This window comes from Crocodylus siamensis, chromosome 1, assembly GCF_052110815.1.
Source record: "Crocodylus siamensis isolate JL-2025a chromosome 1, ASM5211081v1, whole genome shotgun sequence".
NCBI lineage: Eukaryota > Metazoa > Chordata > Crocodylia > Crocodylidae > Crocodylus > Crocodylus siamensis.
Genome location: NC_143395.1, coordinates 382523469 through 382538869, shown reverse-complemented (window position 1 = coordinate 382538869; position 15401 = coordinate 382523469). Strand labels below are relative to the sequence as shown.

The 15401-nt window shown below is 42.8% G+C and overlaps 1 protein-coding gene across 1 annotated transcript; it reads left to right on the top strand.

Annotated features, from left to right (window-relative positions):
- Positions 1 to 6303: 6303 nt before the first annotated feature.
- Positions 6304 to 13219, top strand: SHISA2 (shisa family member 2). The gene is made up of 2 exons (XM_090028664.1): positions 6304 to 6932; positions 9788 to 13219. The coding sequence occupies exons 1-2, from the start codon at positions 6629 to 6631 to the stop codon at positions 10339 to 10341; spliced, it is 858 nt and encodes a 285-aa protein (XP_089884790.1). The 5' UTR covers positions 6304 to 6628; the 3' UTR covers positions 10342 to 13219.
- The last annotated feature ends 2182 nt before the right edge of the window (positions 13220 to 15401 follow it).

Below are 15401 nucleotides of genomic sequence, written 5' to 3'. Positions count from 1 at the left end.
TAAAATTTAACTTGTTTGTAGCCAATTTGAAATAATCCAGTCCTAAAATGCAAGAAAAAATTCAGTTTTATTTAACAATGTATTTATTTCAAATATAGCTGTAAACAGACGAAACCCATGCTCGACTTACTAAAATAGTACAGCTGTGACCCCCCTAACGCCACAGTAGCATTTGGAGCGTATCTGGGCATAGAATACATTCTTTCATTCAAGCAGTACAACACCCCACATATGAATGCTGTTACATCAGTGCAAAAGACACCTTACATTATAATTATTTTCATACTGGAGAAGGAGGATAAGCTATAGCCATATTAGGCACCAATATTCCAGTGTAACCATTCCTACTTGAGGGGCTGTAATGTCTCTTAAATCAGTCCTTAGCAAGCATATGCTTCCTATAATCTTCACATAGGGGGCAGCAAGTCATTGTGAAATCAGCATGCAAGTGCAGTGCAGCAACTGTGCAAAGTGGCATCTATCTACATTTGGTGCAGAAAACCTTGTAACAGTCTGCTCAGTTTACAGGTAAATTAAAAACTTTCTGACTCCATCCCTAGAAAATTAAAGTCAAACAGGATGCTTTCTGATTCATGCATCATCAACAGTATTCAGCAGAAGCAATCTAGTTAAAAATTATTTTGATCAATATTAATCTGGAAGAAAACCAAGCTGTTGTGTTAAACCCTGCCCTGGGGTTTAAATTGTCCAAATAATAATAATGTAGTAATTATTGCTACCTGTCTCAGGAAAACAGTAGTGGGTGACAGCTGTCAGGATAGATTTTTAAAACACGTTTTCTAGAATTGTAATATGGTTATTCTCTAAACGGGATAGAAGCAGTGACGTTATGTAAAATGAATTTGTTTGAACCAAAAGACATGTTGGCTTTTCAAGGCTTCTGCTTGTTAAAAGAACGAGAAATCAAGTAAGATGGGACAGGGCACTGCCACCTATTTTGAGAGATGTTATACTAAGCAGCACATTGACAATTTGTGAGCGAGAGTATCAGGGAGAATGGAGCATTGCTAGCAACTATGTCATATTGATTAGCACAACCATGCACTATCTCCTAGGGACCATACTGTTAGGTTGTTGTTGTATTTATCCTAGAAGACGTTCTCAGACAAGATGAGAATATAAGAACCAAGACACACAGCCATCTCCCTGGCTATGCTAAACAACTTCTAAAAACAAATATGATTCAAGTGCTATCACATTTGTCCTATCTTTCTCTTCTCTTCTTATTGCCTAATGAGAGTCTGCTTTAGCCAGCCAGGAGACACACACTTCTCTGTAACTTCACTGTCACCAGTTTACCAAGCTAAAAACAATTGTTATATAATGTACCCTGGGCTTTCCTATTACAAAACTGCAGATTGACTCTGCTCAAGCAGCCACAAAAATGGTGTGGTGTCTAAATTATGCACTTCCATTTTGGTCTGAAAAGGATTCTTTGACACCTAGACCGAACGTTGTCCAGCTTCTAAGTGGCCGTGGGGGATTGGGGACCGGAGGGATATTGCATACTTTCATACATGCTCAGAAGTGATCTTCTAGATCAAGAACTATGTCTAAGCCTTGCCTAAGGTATGGACCAGAGGTACCCAAAGTCCCTGATCTGCAATGACTTTGATCTAGCTACATGGTACTAGTACTGAGACTGATGGTAGCCAGGCTGCCAATTCACTACATGCAAAGCCACCATTATACCAACAGTAAAAATAGTCTGCTCTGAGATGACTGTAAAAGCAGCATCACCTTACTCAATGGATTGGCTTCATATGTGTATTTAGAATAATTTCTGCTTATACTGTATTGCTACAAAGCAGTTCAGCTGGTTTATTACAGCTAACACTGCAGGGCCAGCTGACCTAAAGGAGGCTGAGCTGCGTTGGAAGAACTGAATCCTGCTTTTCTAACATTATGCCTATTAATTAATCCAATTTGTTACCATTCTTAATGACACAATGCTAACACAATAATTTGGCTACAAGACTGCATTGCTAAAGACTCAAGTTTCTCTTCCTGTACACAACAAAACAAGGTAATACACTCTTTAATATTTATTAAATGCACCTACAAAAAGAAGCAGTGACAGATTCTAGCCCAAGGCTCCTTGTCTGTGCATGCAAAGTTGTGCCCTGACATGTGCACTCAACTGGTTCAGACACTCCATGAATCTAGCTGCATTCTCACTTTAGTGCAACAGAATGCAGGTTCACAGTGTTATAAAAACTAACATTTCTTCTAAATTTGCACAATGCTTACATTACTGTGTGGACTCCAAGCTATTGCTATTGCAGTTTAGAATACTGGAGGAGGCAAAGTAGATAATCCTTTTTTTTCATATCAGTTTCCAGCAATACAAAGTTTAATTTCTCTTAACCTCATTGAAAGGCTTTTGAACAAACACAGAAAACTATTTAAGTACAGTACATGGGCTCTTTAAATGAAAACGGAATTAAACCTAATATTTGGTTTCCTGCAAGACGGACTTCAGCTTGGGCAGGACAAAGAAAAATTTTTACCAAGCCAAAGTCTACAGAAAAGTGTGAGCTAGGTCTGGGGAATACTGCAAAAGAAAAAGTAAAATGAAGATGAAATGGATCATTATTGAAACACTGATCCTTATAAGATTTTTTATATAACATAATTATATGACATCTTTGCCCTTTTAAAACTTTTGCTCATTCCAATGTAGCCAGCATGTTTGTATTTAGAACAGGAGTGAGAGAGGCCCAACTATGGGAACTATAAATGCTTACGCCCTAATATAGTGACTTAGCTTACACTGAAGTAGATTTAATTGATATTATGACATTAATGGGAATTAGTGGCCTAATAAGAGGTAGCTGGAAATAATATGTTAAAAGTTACTTTGTGCCTCTGTATCTCTTTTCATATGTAAGACTTTCCTTAAAAGATGCACACAATTTATTTATTCAGGAAACATGGGTCATCAAGCGATAGTAGGAGAGCCAACTTCATACTCTTCATTATCAAAGTGCTTTAGAATCATCATAGTTTAATCTCACCAACTTCCTGATGCTGCAAGTAGCATCTTTCTCCCTAGACTTACAAACAGAAGCTGGGACAGACTGGTTTTGGGCCTGAACACGTAGAGCCGTAAGCACTCACGTTTAGACCCAAGAACAAGACTGCTGGAAGAGTTAGATTTGAAACACAAAAGTTCCTCGTGCTTTTGGTGCATCTTCAGGCTATTACACCACTACAAAATAATTTGAAGCTGGGAAATATTGATTAGTCTCCAATGACTGGTGATGTTCAACATGAACGTGCAAAGATTTATTGAATAGCCTGATAAAAAGTAGGCTACTGTGGAAGAATTACATCACAGATCTACAAAGAGGTACATCCTACTGAAACTCAGTGCAACAAACCTGCTTACAGTGGGACTAAGGAGAGGTGTTGCTATTCTTACTAAGAAGCTATCATTTCAATTTATGTTAAAGATGATGGACTTGGAGGAAGATTTTAAATGAATTCAGAGATTTGACAGATGCCATTCTCTCACTCCAGGCTGTCAAAAAGACACTGCCACCAGTTACTGATAGGAACCCTGAGGTCTTGCATCCCTCTCTAGACAGTTCACCTTCCCTTTCTGTGCCCCAAGGCTAGTTATTTTGCATCAGCTCCACTCTGGTCTTTAGCACGCAGTTGTCTTGGGTAATGCATGCACTGACTGATATGGACTGCATGTATAAAAAGAAAGCAATATCTTTCACTGGAGAATAGAAATGCTAAAGATTTATTAAAAGCTACAGGTATGTGCTAATCAGTCTTTGAGATGGAACTCACAACCCTCATTATTTAAATCCACTCACATTTCTTATTCACCTGTACAATTTTAATGCAGCATGTTTGCTATGGATGACCATGGAGCCTGGCCCACAGATACTGCAATTCTGCCTTTCAGTCAAATAACTAAAACTCCTTTACAATGTTGACTAATTAGAATTCAAAATACCCCTGTGAGGTAAGGTAAAGGATGGGATGCGGATCACATCTGCAGCCACCTCTGCAATGCAGTGACTTCCGGAGTGGGACACAGTTATTTAATGGCATGCAACTAGGGCATGAGGAAGAATACTACCACCTACTCAAACTTCAGCAGGAATACAGGCAGGCAGGATGTAAATTCCAGCTCAGATAATAGACCAGAACGCTTGAATGAACACCCCTCTGGGAGCATGCGTGTGAACTGAGTGTAAGCAGAGAACTGAAGAATTAAAAAAGGGACTAAAGTGAAGAAGGTAAAAAACCTAGGGTATTTTACTTACTAGTTAAAGATGAAAATGTTAATTGCAAGGGTGACAAGAAAGGGGAAGAGCAGAAAAAAATCATCTTGGAAAAATGCATAGACTTGTTTAATCATTTTTATTACCGAACCACAGGAAACTGACAATTATCACAGCTGATTTCTTTTTCTTCTTGTAAAGGAAACATTTTTACTTAAACTGTCATCATCTCATAAGCACACTATAGTTTGGTAGTATCCATGCCAATTTTCTAACAAACGAAAGAATTGACTTCATGGAATATTGTGTTTTCTGATATACTACCAACTATGCAATCCCAGTCTCTTGAGGGTTGTTCTTATTTAAACATATAGTGGTTTTGTCATTAATTCCTGCAAAGTCACTGATGACTTTTAACTTTGCAATTAGAAGATAAAATAACAAATATGTTACCGTATTATTTAAATCCATATAATTTTGTTAACAAGGAAAATGAAACTTGTTCTACAGCATCATCATAAGAAGAAATACCTTCTGAGATTATTTTGAAGTATAGAAACTAACAGAAGGAAAAGGAGATTTCTGCTTTCTGGTGCTCTTTTGTATAACTGAAAAAAATCATTATTAAATTAACTATTAGTTGTAGTAATTCTTTAAGAATGGCTACATCTCAAATATAAAGTGCATGTTGTAACTTTTGGCTGCGTATGTTCATTGTGTCTTAAAGTGTCACCTGTTCATTTGTGTCAGCTTATATACCATGGCATAGTGTTTAGGTGCAAAACTTCCAGGGTGGAGGAGCCTCCCCCCCTCCCCCCACGACATGCTTAGAAAATAGGTGGCATGTTTCTTTCTGAATCAGTGCTGGACAAATATCCCTGCATTGTTTCATAAGCTATTGTGCCTTTGGAGATTCTGCCATCTTGCTAACGGGACATAAAACTGGCATTGTGCCTCCTCTTGTCCAGAAATGTCAAGGCTTTCCCCTGCCCCAGGAATGAGCGTTAGCCTCAAGTTTGACAGCAGACTTCCCATGCTTTCTCTGCTTAAATTTTCATGTGGCTTCAGCCCTCTTAGGACTGGACCTCAAGAATAATACCATGAAGTAGCAGGCAGCATCTTACACTTTGCAGCAGTGCCACTGATTTTTAAGAAGTGTTCTGTGTACCCAGAGATGAAAAAGGATCACACTCAGCAGCAATGGTCCTGATGAAGATATTCAAGTTTACTGAGGAAATAACTGCAGGTAGAGAAAGTTACAGGCCACCACGCGTGTTCTCATACAGATACCTCTCTGCTTTGTTTTTAAATACATCCATGGAGATTAAGGTAATGAAACCCCAAAGGCTGAACAGTCTTAAGCAGCAGAAACTGAAGGTGGTGCCTGCCAAAGGCAGGTGGGTACAAACACACATGGGCACCAACCTACACAGAGGAGCCTCCTGCGCATCAGGCTGGCTCAGTCAGGGTGGGACACAGGCACGGGCAAACCAGGAGGCTGCCTGTGGCTTGGGCAGAAACAGGGCCTGAAAATGGTATTTTAAAAATTATTATTATTATCATTATCTCTAGTGAAGGGGGGCTTGATACTAAAAGTTCACCCAGAGCCCGGTGCAGCATGGCACAGGGCACAACCATGCCAGAGCGCCGGGCGGGGCTGAGCGAGGGGGTTTCCCTCTAGGCCTTGACATGCCACTTGTGTTTCTGGTAACACGAATGGCTGCTCCAGAAGCTTGACTGTGGCCCTGCAGCGCGTTTCCCCTATGGGGACATACGAAAAACTAAGCGCTCTTGGTTCCAAGAGGATACCTTTTCTTAGACCAACCGGGAACAGTCACAAGAACGGCGTCCTTTTCTGCAAGCTGTCGGGACCCAAGTGCCTCGGTCCGGCTCGGGGAAAGCACAGTGGCGGGGACTCGCCCCCGCGGGGCTCCCCCCTGAGCGGCGCTCCCAGCGCCCGCCCGCCCGCCGGCCGGCCGCCAGGGGGTGGGGGCGGGGACGCGGACGCATGCGCGGGTGCCTATAATAAGAGCGAGGCGGCGAGCAAGCGGCAGGGGCCGGCGGAGTCGAGGCTGGGGCCGGTTCGTCGCCGTCCCGTCCCGTCCCGTCCCGTCCGGCGGGGCAGCAGCCGGGCGGCATGGGCGCGTGGCGGGGCGCTGCGGCGCTGATCGCCGGGCGGGCACCGGGGCGCCCCGCGCCCTCCAGCTGGAGGCGGGGATGAGCGGCGGCGGCAGCGAGCGGGGGGCGCCGCCGGCCCGCCAGCCCTGGGCGGGGGCGGGGGCGGCGGCGGCGGCGGCGGGGGCCGGGACGCGGCGGCGGCGGCCCGCGGCGGGGCGGTGAGCGCGGAGCAGCCCAGGCGCGGGGCCATGCGGAGCGGGCGCTGGTGGCTGGTGCTGGCGGCGCTGGGCTGGCTGCTGCCGGCGGGGGCGGCGGCGAGCGGCGAGTACTGCCACGGCTGGCTGGACGCGCAGGGCGCCTGGCGGGACGGCTTCCAGTGCCCCGAGCGCTTCGACGGCGGCGACGCCACCATCTGCTGCGGCAGCTGCGCCCTGCGCTACTGCTGCTCCAGCGCCGAGGCCAGGCTGGACCAGGGCGTGTGCGACAACGACCGGCGGCAGGGCGGCGCCGAGCAGGGCCGGCCCGACAAGGACGGCGCGGACGGCGCGGCAGGTAGGCGGCTCCGCGCGGCACCGCGCCGGGCCTGTCGTGCTGCATCCCCCCCGGGGCGTTTCGTAGTCCTCATCCTGCACCGTGGCCAGCCGAGAAGTGGGACAAAAGGGGGTGGCCTGAACTGAACTGGAAATGAAACAGGGCCGGGGAGCTTATTGTTTGGTTGGAGATATATATATATATTTACAAGCCCCAAAAAAGCAGACCCTTTTCCTCCAACTCCTCCCCCTCCTCCTCCCCAGGGCCGCATCCAGGCACCGGACAATAAATAAATCCCAACCGCGTCAAACAGAGGCAGCCGACGCTGCGGTCCAGTCTGCCTGTTGCCTGTCTGTCTCGAAACCAGAAAGAAGGAGCAGCGTTAAGTTGCTGTCACTGAGTCTGCCCCAACCGTAGGAGAGCCCTTCATTCAGACTGCACGGATGGCACAGCCTTTGACTTTCTTTTTTTCTGGATTTGCTCCTTGGAAGTTGGCCTGCATGTGTGTTTGTTTTTTTTTTTCCTTTTTTTTTTTTTTGTGTGTTCTCTATGACCCTGCTCCTCAATCTCAGCTAAGTTGTCAGACAGATACAACAGCAGAGCACTTCATCAGCTCTTCAGCCTTGCTAGCGCTTGCAGTTTAAAAAAAAAAGGGGGGGGCAATTCTGAAAGGGACCAGTTGTTTCAGGAAAAATAACTTGAGCAGGCTGACATTTCCAAATGACTTCTAGCCAGCACTACTCCCAATTGTATAAATTCTCCAGTCCTCCAATGCTGCTTCTTAAGACTGTATTTATAAAGATTGAATTTCAAGGGTAAACCTGAGCCTTTCTGCTGCTGTTTGGAAAAAGCCTCAGTGGCACCCAGCATATTTTGCTGCTGTACACAAGTACTGAACACTAGAACTAGCCTGAAGTGATGTTATAATTGGGACAGACTTACTCTCAGAAAACTTGTGTAGCGCAGTCTGTAGCAAGTGTATGCACCTGCTAAAGAATGACTGTACTTGCCAAGTGCAGATAAACACAATTTTTATTTGGAAAATTTTTGTTTAAAAAAAAAAGTGTTGAAAAGTAAATGGGGCTTAACTATGGCCTTTGGCTTAATAATGATGCACATGTAAGTGACTATTAGGTAATCCAGGAATATTGATATTCCAGCTTCAGTAACCATATGACTCCCACTTACCATTGTTAGAACAAGGCATTTTTCCCCTAAAACTCACTGTGCAGACTTATTTATGGCTCACCATGTAGAGCTGCAACTATTCCTTGTAAATGTACTTGTTAAACTTCAAGAACCAAAGTCTTGCCCCCTTGACCTTGTATCCAGCACATCTCATTAGTAATAGCTCTATTAGTGTTGGTTGCCATGGTCAGGTAATGCCATCTCATGGGTTAGGAACACTTTTTGAACCTTGAGGCTGTCAGTCATGTTACAGTGCTGAGGCCAAGGCATGTTGTTTGCAATTTCCATAAGAACCTAAAGGAGATGGGGCCCTCTATTACTGTAGTGTATGAACACCTCAGTCTTCAGTTGGAGTGTTTATCCTTACAAACCCCTCCGTGAAGGGCAGTGCTATTATCTCCTTTTCGCAGATGAAGAACTGAAGCAGAGAGCCGATGGCTCAGACCCTTAAAAGGGTCGTAAGTCCATTTCTGTCTCTTTAGGCACCTACATCCACTATTTAGGTGCTTCTGACACCCTCAAAACCACCTAAAGCCAAGGTCTTCGTGTATGGTTGACTTGCACTAAACCTGAGCACTAACGCCACGCTGGAGCTCTAGTTCACATCAGAGCCTCAAATGGGCGTCTCACTAGGGGTTGCCTTGCCTACCCACTATTGACCCGATCCTGTAGGCACACAGAGCACAGCTGAAATGAAACGGAACTTGTGTAGGAATGGGAACTTGTAAATGTCCATTTCTATAAGAACTTGAACACACATCCCACATAACTATCCTAACGGGGGATTAAATTTAGTAATGCAAAGCAGAACTGCTCCAACAGGGGAGGAGGCAGAGAGACATGCTGCAAAGCAGTCAACAACCACTGGTTAGAGCCTTCCCTGAGGCTGTAAAGGTACAAGTCCAAATCTACTCTGAACGAGGGAAATGGATCTTCCCCACTGCAGGGAAATGCTGGAAGCAGTGGAATCTCAGCTATTCTAGGTAGTGGATTTCTCTTAGTTTTTCCACAGATGTTTAAATTTGGTTTTTCCCCCTGAATTCCAGAAGACTGTTCACAGCTCAGGATCCCAAGAGGAGGGAGATGCTGATCCTTGGTTTGGTCAGCCCTGTAGGCATGTAAGCCATGCGCCCTTCCTCTGGACTTCACTTTTGGCCAGCTTATGCAGCCCTCCACTCAGGTGGTTATTGGTGGCCCTTTACTTTTACAACTGATTTTTCCTGAGCATTGTATGGAGGGGCTGAGTCTTCCACTAGATAGCGGGATGCCCTAGAGCTGCACCTTGCAAGCCTTTGGTACTTCTGAAGCTCTGGCCCAAGCATCTTGCTTAAGGTCACAAGGAAAATCCAGGGTGGAGCAGAGAATTGAGCCCTGGTCTCCCAAGTCTTCAACTGGTATCCTAACTTTAGTAACCCTTTCTCTCTGGTCATCTGATTCACTTTTGAAAATCTCAACTTTAGTTTTGGTAGTAACTTCATCTTGGTCCTCTCATACTTAAAATAACTGGGAAATGTATAGACTCCAGATTCCTCTCTACCTGAAAAAACTTGACTATATATGTCTGAACTACTTGTTCCATAACTGAATGATACAAGCAGTGAATCCTCATATTCTTTTGCATCACTTTGTTTGTGAGGTTTGGCCTTTGTTGTATCTCCTAATAATACACTATTTTGTTTCTTTTGTAGTGCCCATCTATGTGCCATTCCTCATAGTTGGATCTGTTTTTGTTGCCTTTATCATCTTGGGATCTCTAGTAGCAGCTTGCTGCTGCAGATGCTTGCGACCCAAGCAGGAACCACAACAGAGCCGAGCTCCTGGTGGTAACCGGCTGATGGAGACAATTCCCATGATCCCAAGTGCCAGCACCTCCCGTGGTTCCTCGTCTCGTCAGTCAAGTACTGCTGCCAGCTCCAGTTCCAGTGCCAATTCAGGTGCCAGGCCTCCCCCTACGAGGTCACAGACCAACTGCTGTTTGCCAGAAGGGACCATGAATAATGTATATGTCAACATGCCTACTAATTTCTCAGTACTAAACTGTCAGCAGGCTACCCAGATTGTGCCACACCAAGGGCAGTATCTGCACCCACAGTATGTAGGTTATGCTGTTCAACATGACTCTATGCCTCTAACCCCAGTGCCACCTTTTCTGGATGGTCTACAAAGTGGATACAGGCAGATTCAATCTCCTTATCCTCCTACGAATAGCGAACAGAAGATGTACCCAGCAGTGACTGTGTAACTTCGAAAAAACAAACAGATTGTATTACCAAAACTGAGCAGAGGAGACCATACTTTTGGAATGGATCTTACAGAACATTTGTAAATAATTTTGAAAGGCTCATGCATGTCAGACAGTGTTTATAAACCATCTCTTTTGAATGGGTTCAGTTGCCAAAAACTGTAGGACAATATCTTCGAAGTAACGTTTCCAGATACTTTCATTCCAATGCATGATTTACAGCGGCAAAGGATTGTGCTGAAGATGCATATGCATTTCAGATAAAACTGTGAGAGAGAGATGCCTGAGCCATTAAGTGCCCTTCAGGTATGACATGGTCAGAAGTATTTGCCTAATTCACAAAGAGTTTTGTCGCATTGTACAAGGCCATAGTACTTAAGAAATCTTCCTTCTCTTCCTGTTTTCCAGCCCCTTAACAGCATTTCACAGATTGCTTTACAGACAATCACAATAACAATGGAAGAAACAGTGCAATCATTGTAAGTTAGTAGTTAGACCGAGTTCTGTAATTTTTTACGCACCAGAGATTTGAGGTGAGTTGTTGCATTATACTCATCTTGTGAAAAACCATTTTTGCTGCCCCTTATATTTATGTAGGAATTGGAGCTGAATGTTTTGCAGATTTCTAACTTGGAAACCATTCATGATTTGACTTTGACTTACATTCAAGAACCAGTAGTCATCTGCACAAACTTTGTTGATCTCTGAACTTTTAATAAAAACTGGATAGAAGGGTTTTGCTCTTACTGGCATGTCAGCAAAACCTTTGATCTTGCTGTCATCCTATTCATTTCAAGTTTGAACTGTGTTTACAGAGAGAGGTCATGTTGTATCTTCAAATATGACCAGAAATCCCACTTCCTGTGAAACAGTAAACCTGTGTGAATGTGCACAAATTGGCCAAACCCAGGTTTTGCTGTGGGTTTGAATCCCATTCCCTCATGGTTGAATTAAATTACATTCTCACCCAAATCTCTGAAATGCCAACCAGTTCTGTTGCTGAAAAACAGTCACTCCAAACTCAACTTGGGAGGGTTTGCACAGCTAAAACTGAAGACAGTTTTTAGAGAGACTTTTTTTTTTTTGGTATCGAAAGTAAAAACAAAAGAACCCCCTCCAAACATTCACTAAATTCTAAAAGCTCTTCATGTTGTATAACTTCAGGATAAATAAAATATAATTTTAGCATGATATAAAAATCTTTGGGAGTAGTTTAAATCCTCAAGAAGGTAGCCGGTTGCAGAGTGTGACTTTGCACTAAAACTATTGATTATTCCATCTGTAATAAATCAGATGAGTTTCTCCCAAGTTGAAAGAAACAACAAATACAAAAAATAGTAACATGCATTTCATGCTGCTTTAAAACAATTGAACAATAACTCTAAAATAATCTGTGCATAACAATCACATATTTGGAATGACACTGGTAGAGAGGACATACAGGAAAATACTGTAACAGACTAGAGTTTATAAAAAAAAAAAAAAATTTCTTATTGTCTAATGCTGTATCTGTATCAGTATGTAGCAGTAAATGGGATATTACCATTTTGTTTTACAATTATACTTAAGTGGATTCTGTGACAAGTCTAACAATTTATTTATAAATGTGCCCCCCACACACTTTTGTTTTTTTTTTTTTACAAAATAAAGAGATGTCCTTGACCACTGACATAGGAAAATATCTTAATAATAGCACAGTAAGCTTAGCCTTTCTAAAAGGTTGACTTTCTTTTGATGAGAAAAGATTAGGTATGATCTTGGGAAGTGCAGAGCACCTCCTGCTAAACTCTTGAGGTATAGATGATAAAAAAGATTTAGGTAGAGCTCTACTCAGCATTGCAAGGCCTGTCGAGCAGATTTTTTAGAAGTATTTAGGCTCCTAAAGATCCAGATAGACACCTACTGGGATTTTTAAAACATCATTGATATCTGTCTCCTATTCCTAAACAGAGTTAGGTACTCAGATGATTTTTTCTGAAAGTCCCTAGGTAACAAGATTTAGTCACATGTCCATATGTGCCTTAAGGTGTTTTGCCTAATGCACATTAAGTTTAGTACTTCAAATGTAAGGTACTAAATAAATGCACATTAAGCTACCTTAATGCACAGTACTGAAAGCGCATGTTTTGTAAGTGACACTTAATGCACAGTAGTCTATTTTACTGTGCATTAGCATAATTGCACGGTTTTTTTACATGACACTTTAATGTGCAGTAAAATAGGCTACTGCACATTAAAGCACACATGTAGACATGCCCTTTGTCAGTTAACTCACTTTGGCCTTGCAATGATGAATGCAGCAGCATTTACATACCTCTAAAAATCTGAGCCTGAATCATTGTAAGTTACCCTTTAACTACTGTTAACGTAAAAAAAAAAGTTTCCTCAAAATCAGGACTAGCAGTTCTTATCTGGAAGACAGGCTCATAAAGTGATGTTTGTTTCTTCAACTGTGAATAATGTTAGCTCTCTCTTTCTCCCAGAATGCACTGCATTCATTGCACATGCCCTGTAAAGACACCTTCTCTGACTTACAAAATTCAGGTGAATCTCTTGTACATTGTTTACTTGTTAAAAATATGAATAAGTTAAATTTATGTATGTAGAAAGTAACTGACAACTGAAGGGGGGAAGGGACCCTTGAGTTGTAATAAAAAGAAGTTTGTGAACTGTGATGTTTTATATGTCATGTATAATGTAAAACCAATGTTAACATTTGATATAGTTTTTAAACCTCTGAAAGGGCACTCAACTTAAAGTGTTTCTTACAAGTGAAGAAAAAAACCCTCTTGTTTCTTAATAAATATTTTACGGTGTGATTTTGTTGTTGTTGTTCAATCTCTGTCAAACTAATTAAATGTTCTTCAGTTACTGACAATTTTCTTGATGAAGTTTTCTAAGAACATACCCAAATAACTGAATTCTGTACATTGAGGTAAGGAACACATTTAGAACCCTCTAATTTGATTTAAAATAATGAAAAAAAGACCCTACGGGACTAGAAATGGCAACTTTTCCTCCTGCTGTATTATATACGTCACCTTAAACCCCAAAATATAGCAGTGAAGAAGGGTGGCATAATCTGGGACTCTAAGTCTGAGAGCATGATAAATGATGGATGCCAGATGAATTATAAACCAAATGAGAGCGTTTGTGCTTTCAATTACCATATTTTCTTGTATACAACAGACCCCAAATAAAACATGCACTTTGTTTCTCGATGGCAGAACATAGAAATAAAAGATTATTTCAGGCATGGCTAACTATGATGCAAAGTCTGGCTGTGAAGATAGAGTCCCGAGGAAGTATGGCATTACAAGAGAGAGTCTGGGTGGGACAGCAGGAACTTCCTAGTGCCAGCTGCCTCATCCAGATCATCTCCTCAGATGCCACACTTCCTGGACATTTTCAGGAGGACTTATTCCTTAATGTCACACAAGGTTAGTCCCCATATCCTTGCAAAGGCAGTAGCAAGACAGTTCGGGGTTTTTTTTACTTATTTTTTATATAAGATCCTGCAACTTGTTTCCACATCACAAGCCTTATCAAAATATTGTACAGCTCATTTGCTGTTTCAGGCACAAACCAATAACTATGGTTCTTTGCTAACACAGGACTCTGCCCCTTCGCAACTCCCCCTCCGGCAATTTTGGGAAGGGGAGGGGCTGATTTTGGGGGCAAAGATGTGTGCTGTGTGAGAGAAAATATGATATTTGAAAATTCAGTGCTCTCACTAGGGCACTGATTCAACAAGATAATAAAGTATGTGAATATTTCCACTGCTTTCAAGAGGTTTGATAATGCTTGAAAGTTAAACGTGGAGTGCAGAACACCTGCAAAACTTGAGGTGCAGAGTACCTTGATGAATTGGGGCGTAGGCTGCTTTTCATGGAAAGCTACTATATGCTAGCTGCCAGCCACATCCAAATTACTATCGTAGCAGAGGGCCAGCTCCTCTAGTTACAGGTAAAACCCATTTCTGTTTAAAGGCCTTTTTTTTTTTTTTTTTAAACTCCAAAAGTCTATTTAGGTTGCCTAGCATATTGGCATGCCTCATGGAGGTTCACCATAGAATTAATGAACCAAAATGGGGAGGGGGCATGCTTTGAATATGTGGTTCTTGGGATAAAGCCTCCTTTCAACCCCTTCAAAGAAGCTGTTTTTCTTAAAATTGACCCCCTTTTTTGTTTAAATCCATGCATCTTGGGAATCACACCATGGCTTTAATTACTTTGAAAACGGCTTCTGCTCTGAATATTGGACCTCAGGTAGGACATAGTATTCCTCTCAGAGATTTGAAAGTGGTGTTCAGAAAGACTTTGGCTCAGGATAGGTGGCCATTCACGAGGCAAGTAAGTAATAGAACAGTACTCTGAGCCAGAAGGATTACATTCAGCTAGTACTGAGCTCATGTGAGGCCAGCTAGCCTGCCAGTGCTCACGGTATCTTATGGGGAAGTGTGCTCCACTGAATATGATGTTCAGCCGGACTCAGATTTGAATCCAGTTCTTGTTTCCATAACCTGCTTATGTCAAAGGTTGGGGGGGGGTTTATTACCTATTTATTTTTCTATTGGGGGAGTGGAATCTCACTAGCAGAAAGCTCAGAGGGGCTCAAACTATTAAAACAAAAGAAAATAAAAGTTCTGGGAGGGGCAGGAGGAGCAAATGGTAGAGAAATCAGGAAGAAAGGCGTGGAGCTCTAGCAAGGAAAGGGCATGTAAATGAGAACAACTGGTTGGGGAAGGGGGACAGGTCAGGGGCTCAGGCCAGGAGGAAGAAGGGAAGGGAGGCGTGGGCCCTGGAAGGGAGACCAGCAGGGTGAATGGCACAGAGGTAGGAAATAAGATGAGGTTGCCTGCTAGCTCTATGCATTTCTCTCCCACGTGTATGCTGGTGTCTGGGGAACAGTGCTTCTTGAATGTCTGAGCCCTTCTTATCCTCTGTATGCAGGGAGCATGGGGGTGTCCTTTCTTTCTAGAAACAGCTGGGTCTCTCTCCTTACCTGAGGTGAGAATTAGGAAGCCTTTCTCTGTCACATTTGCATGTACCAAGTTTGGG

Coding starts and splice junctions, on each gene's coding strand:
- SHISA2 (XM_090028664.1), top strand. CDS start 6,629: ATGCGGAGCGGGCGCTGGTGGCTGGTGCTGGCGGCGCTGGGCTGGCTG. Junction 6,933..9,787: donor CGGCGCGGACGGCGCGGCAG/GTAGGCGGCTCC, acceptor TTTCTTTTGTAG/TGCCCATCTATGTGCCATTC.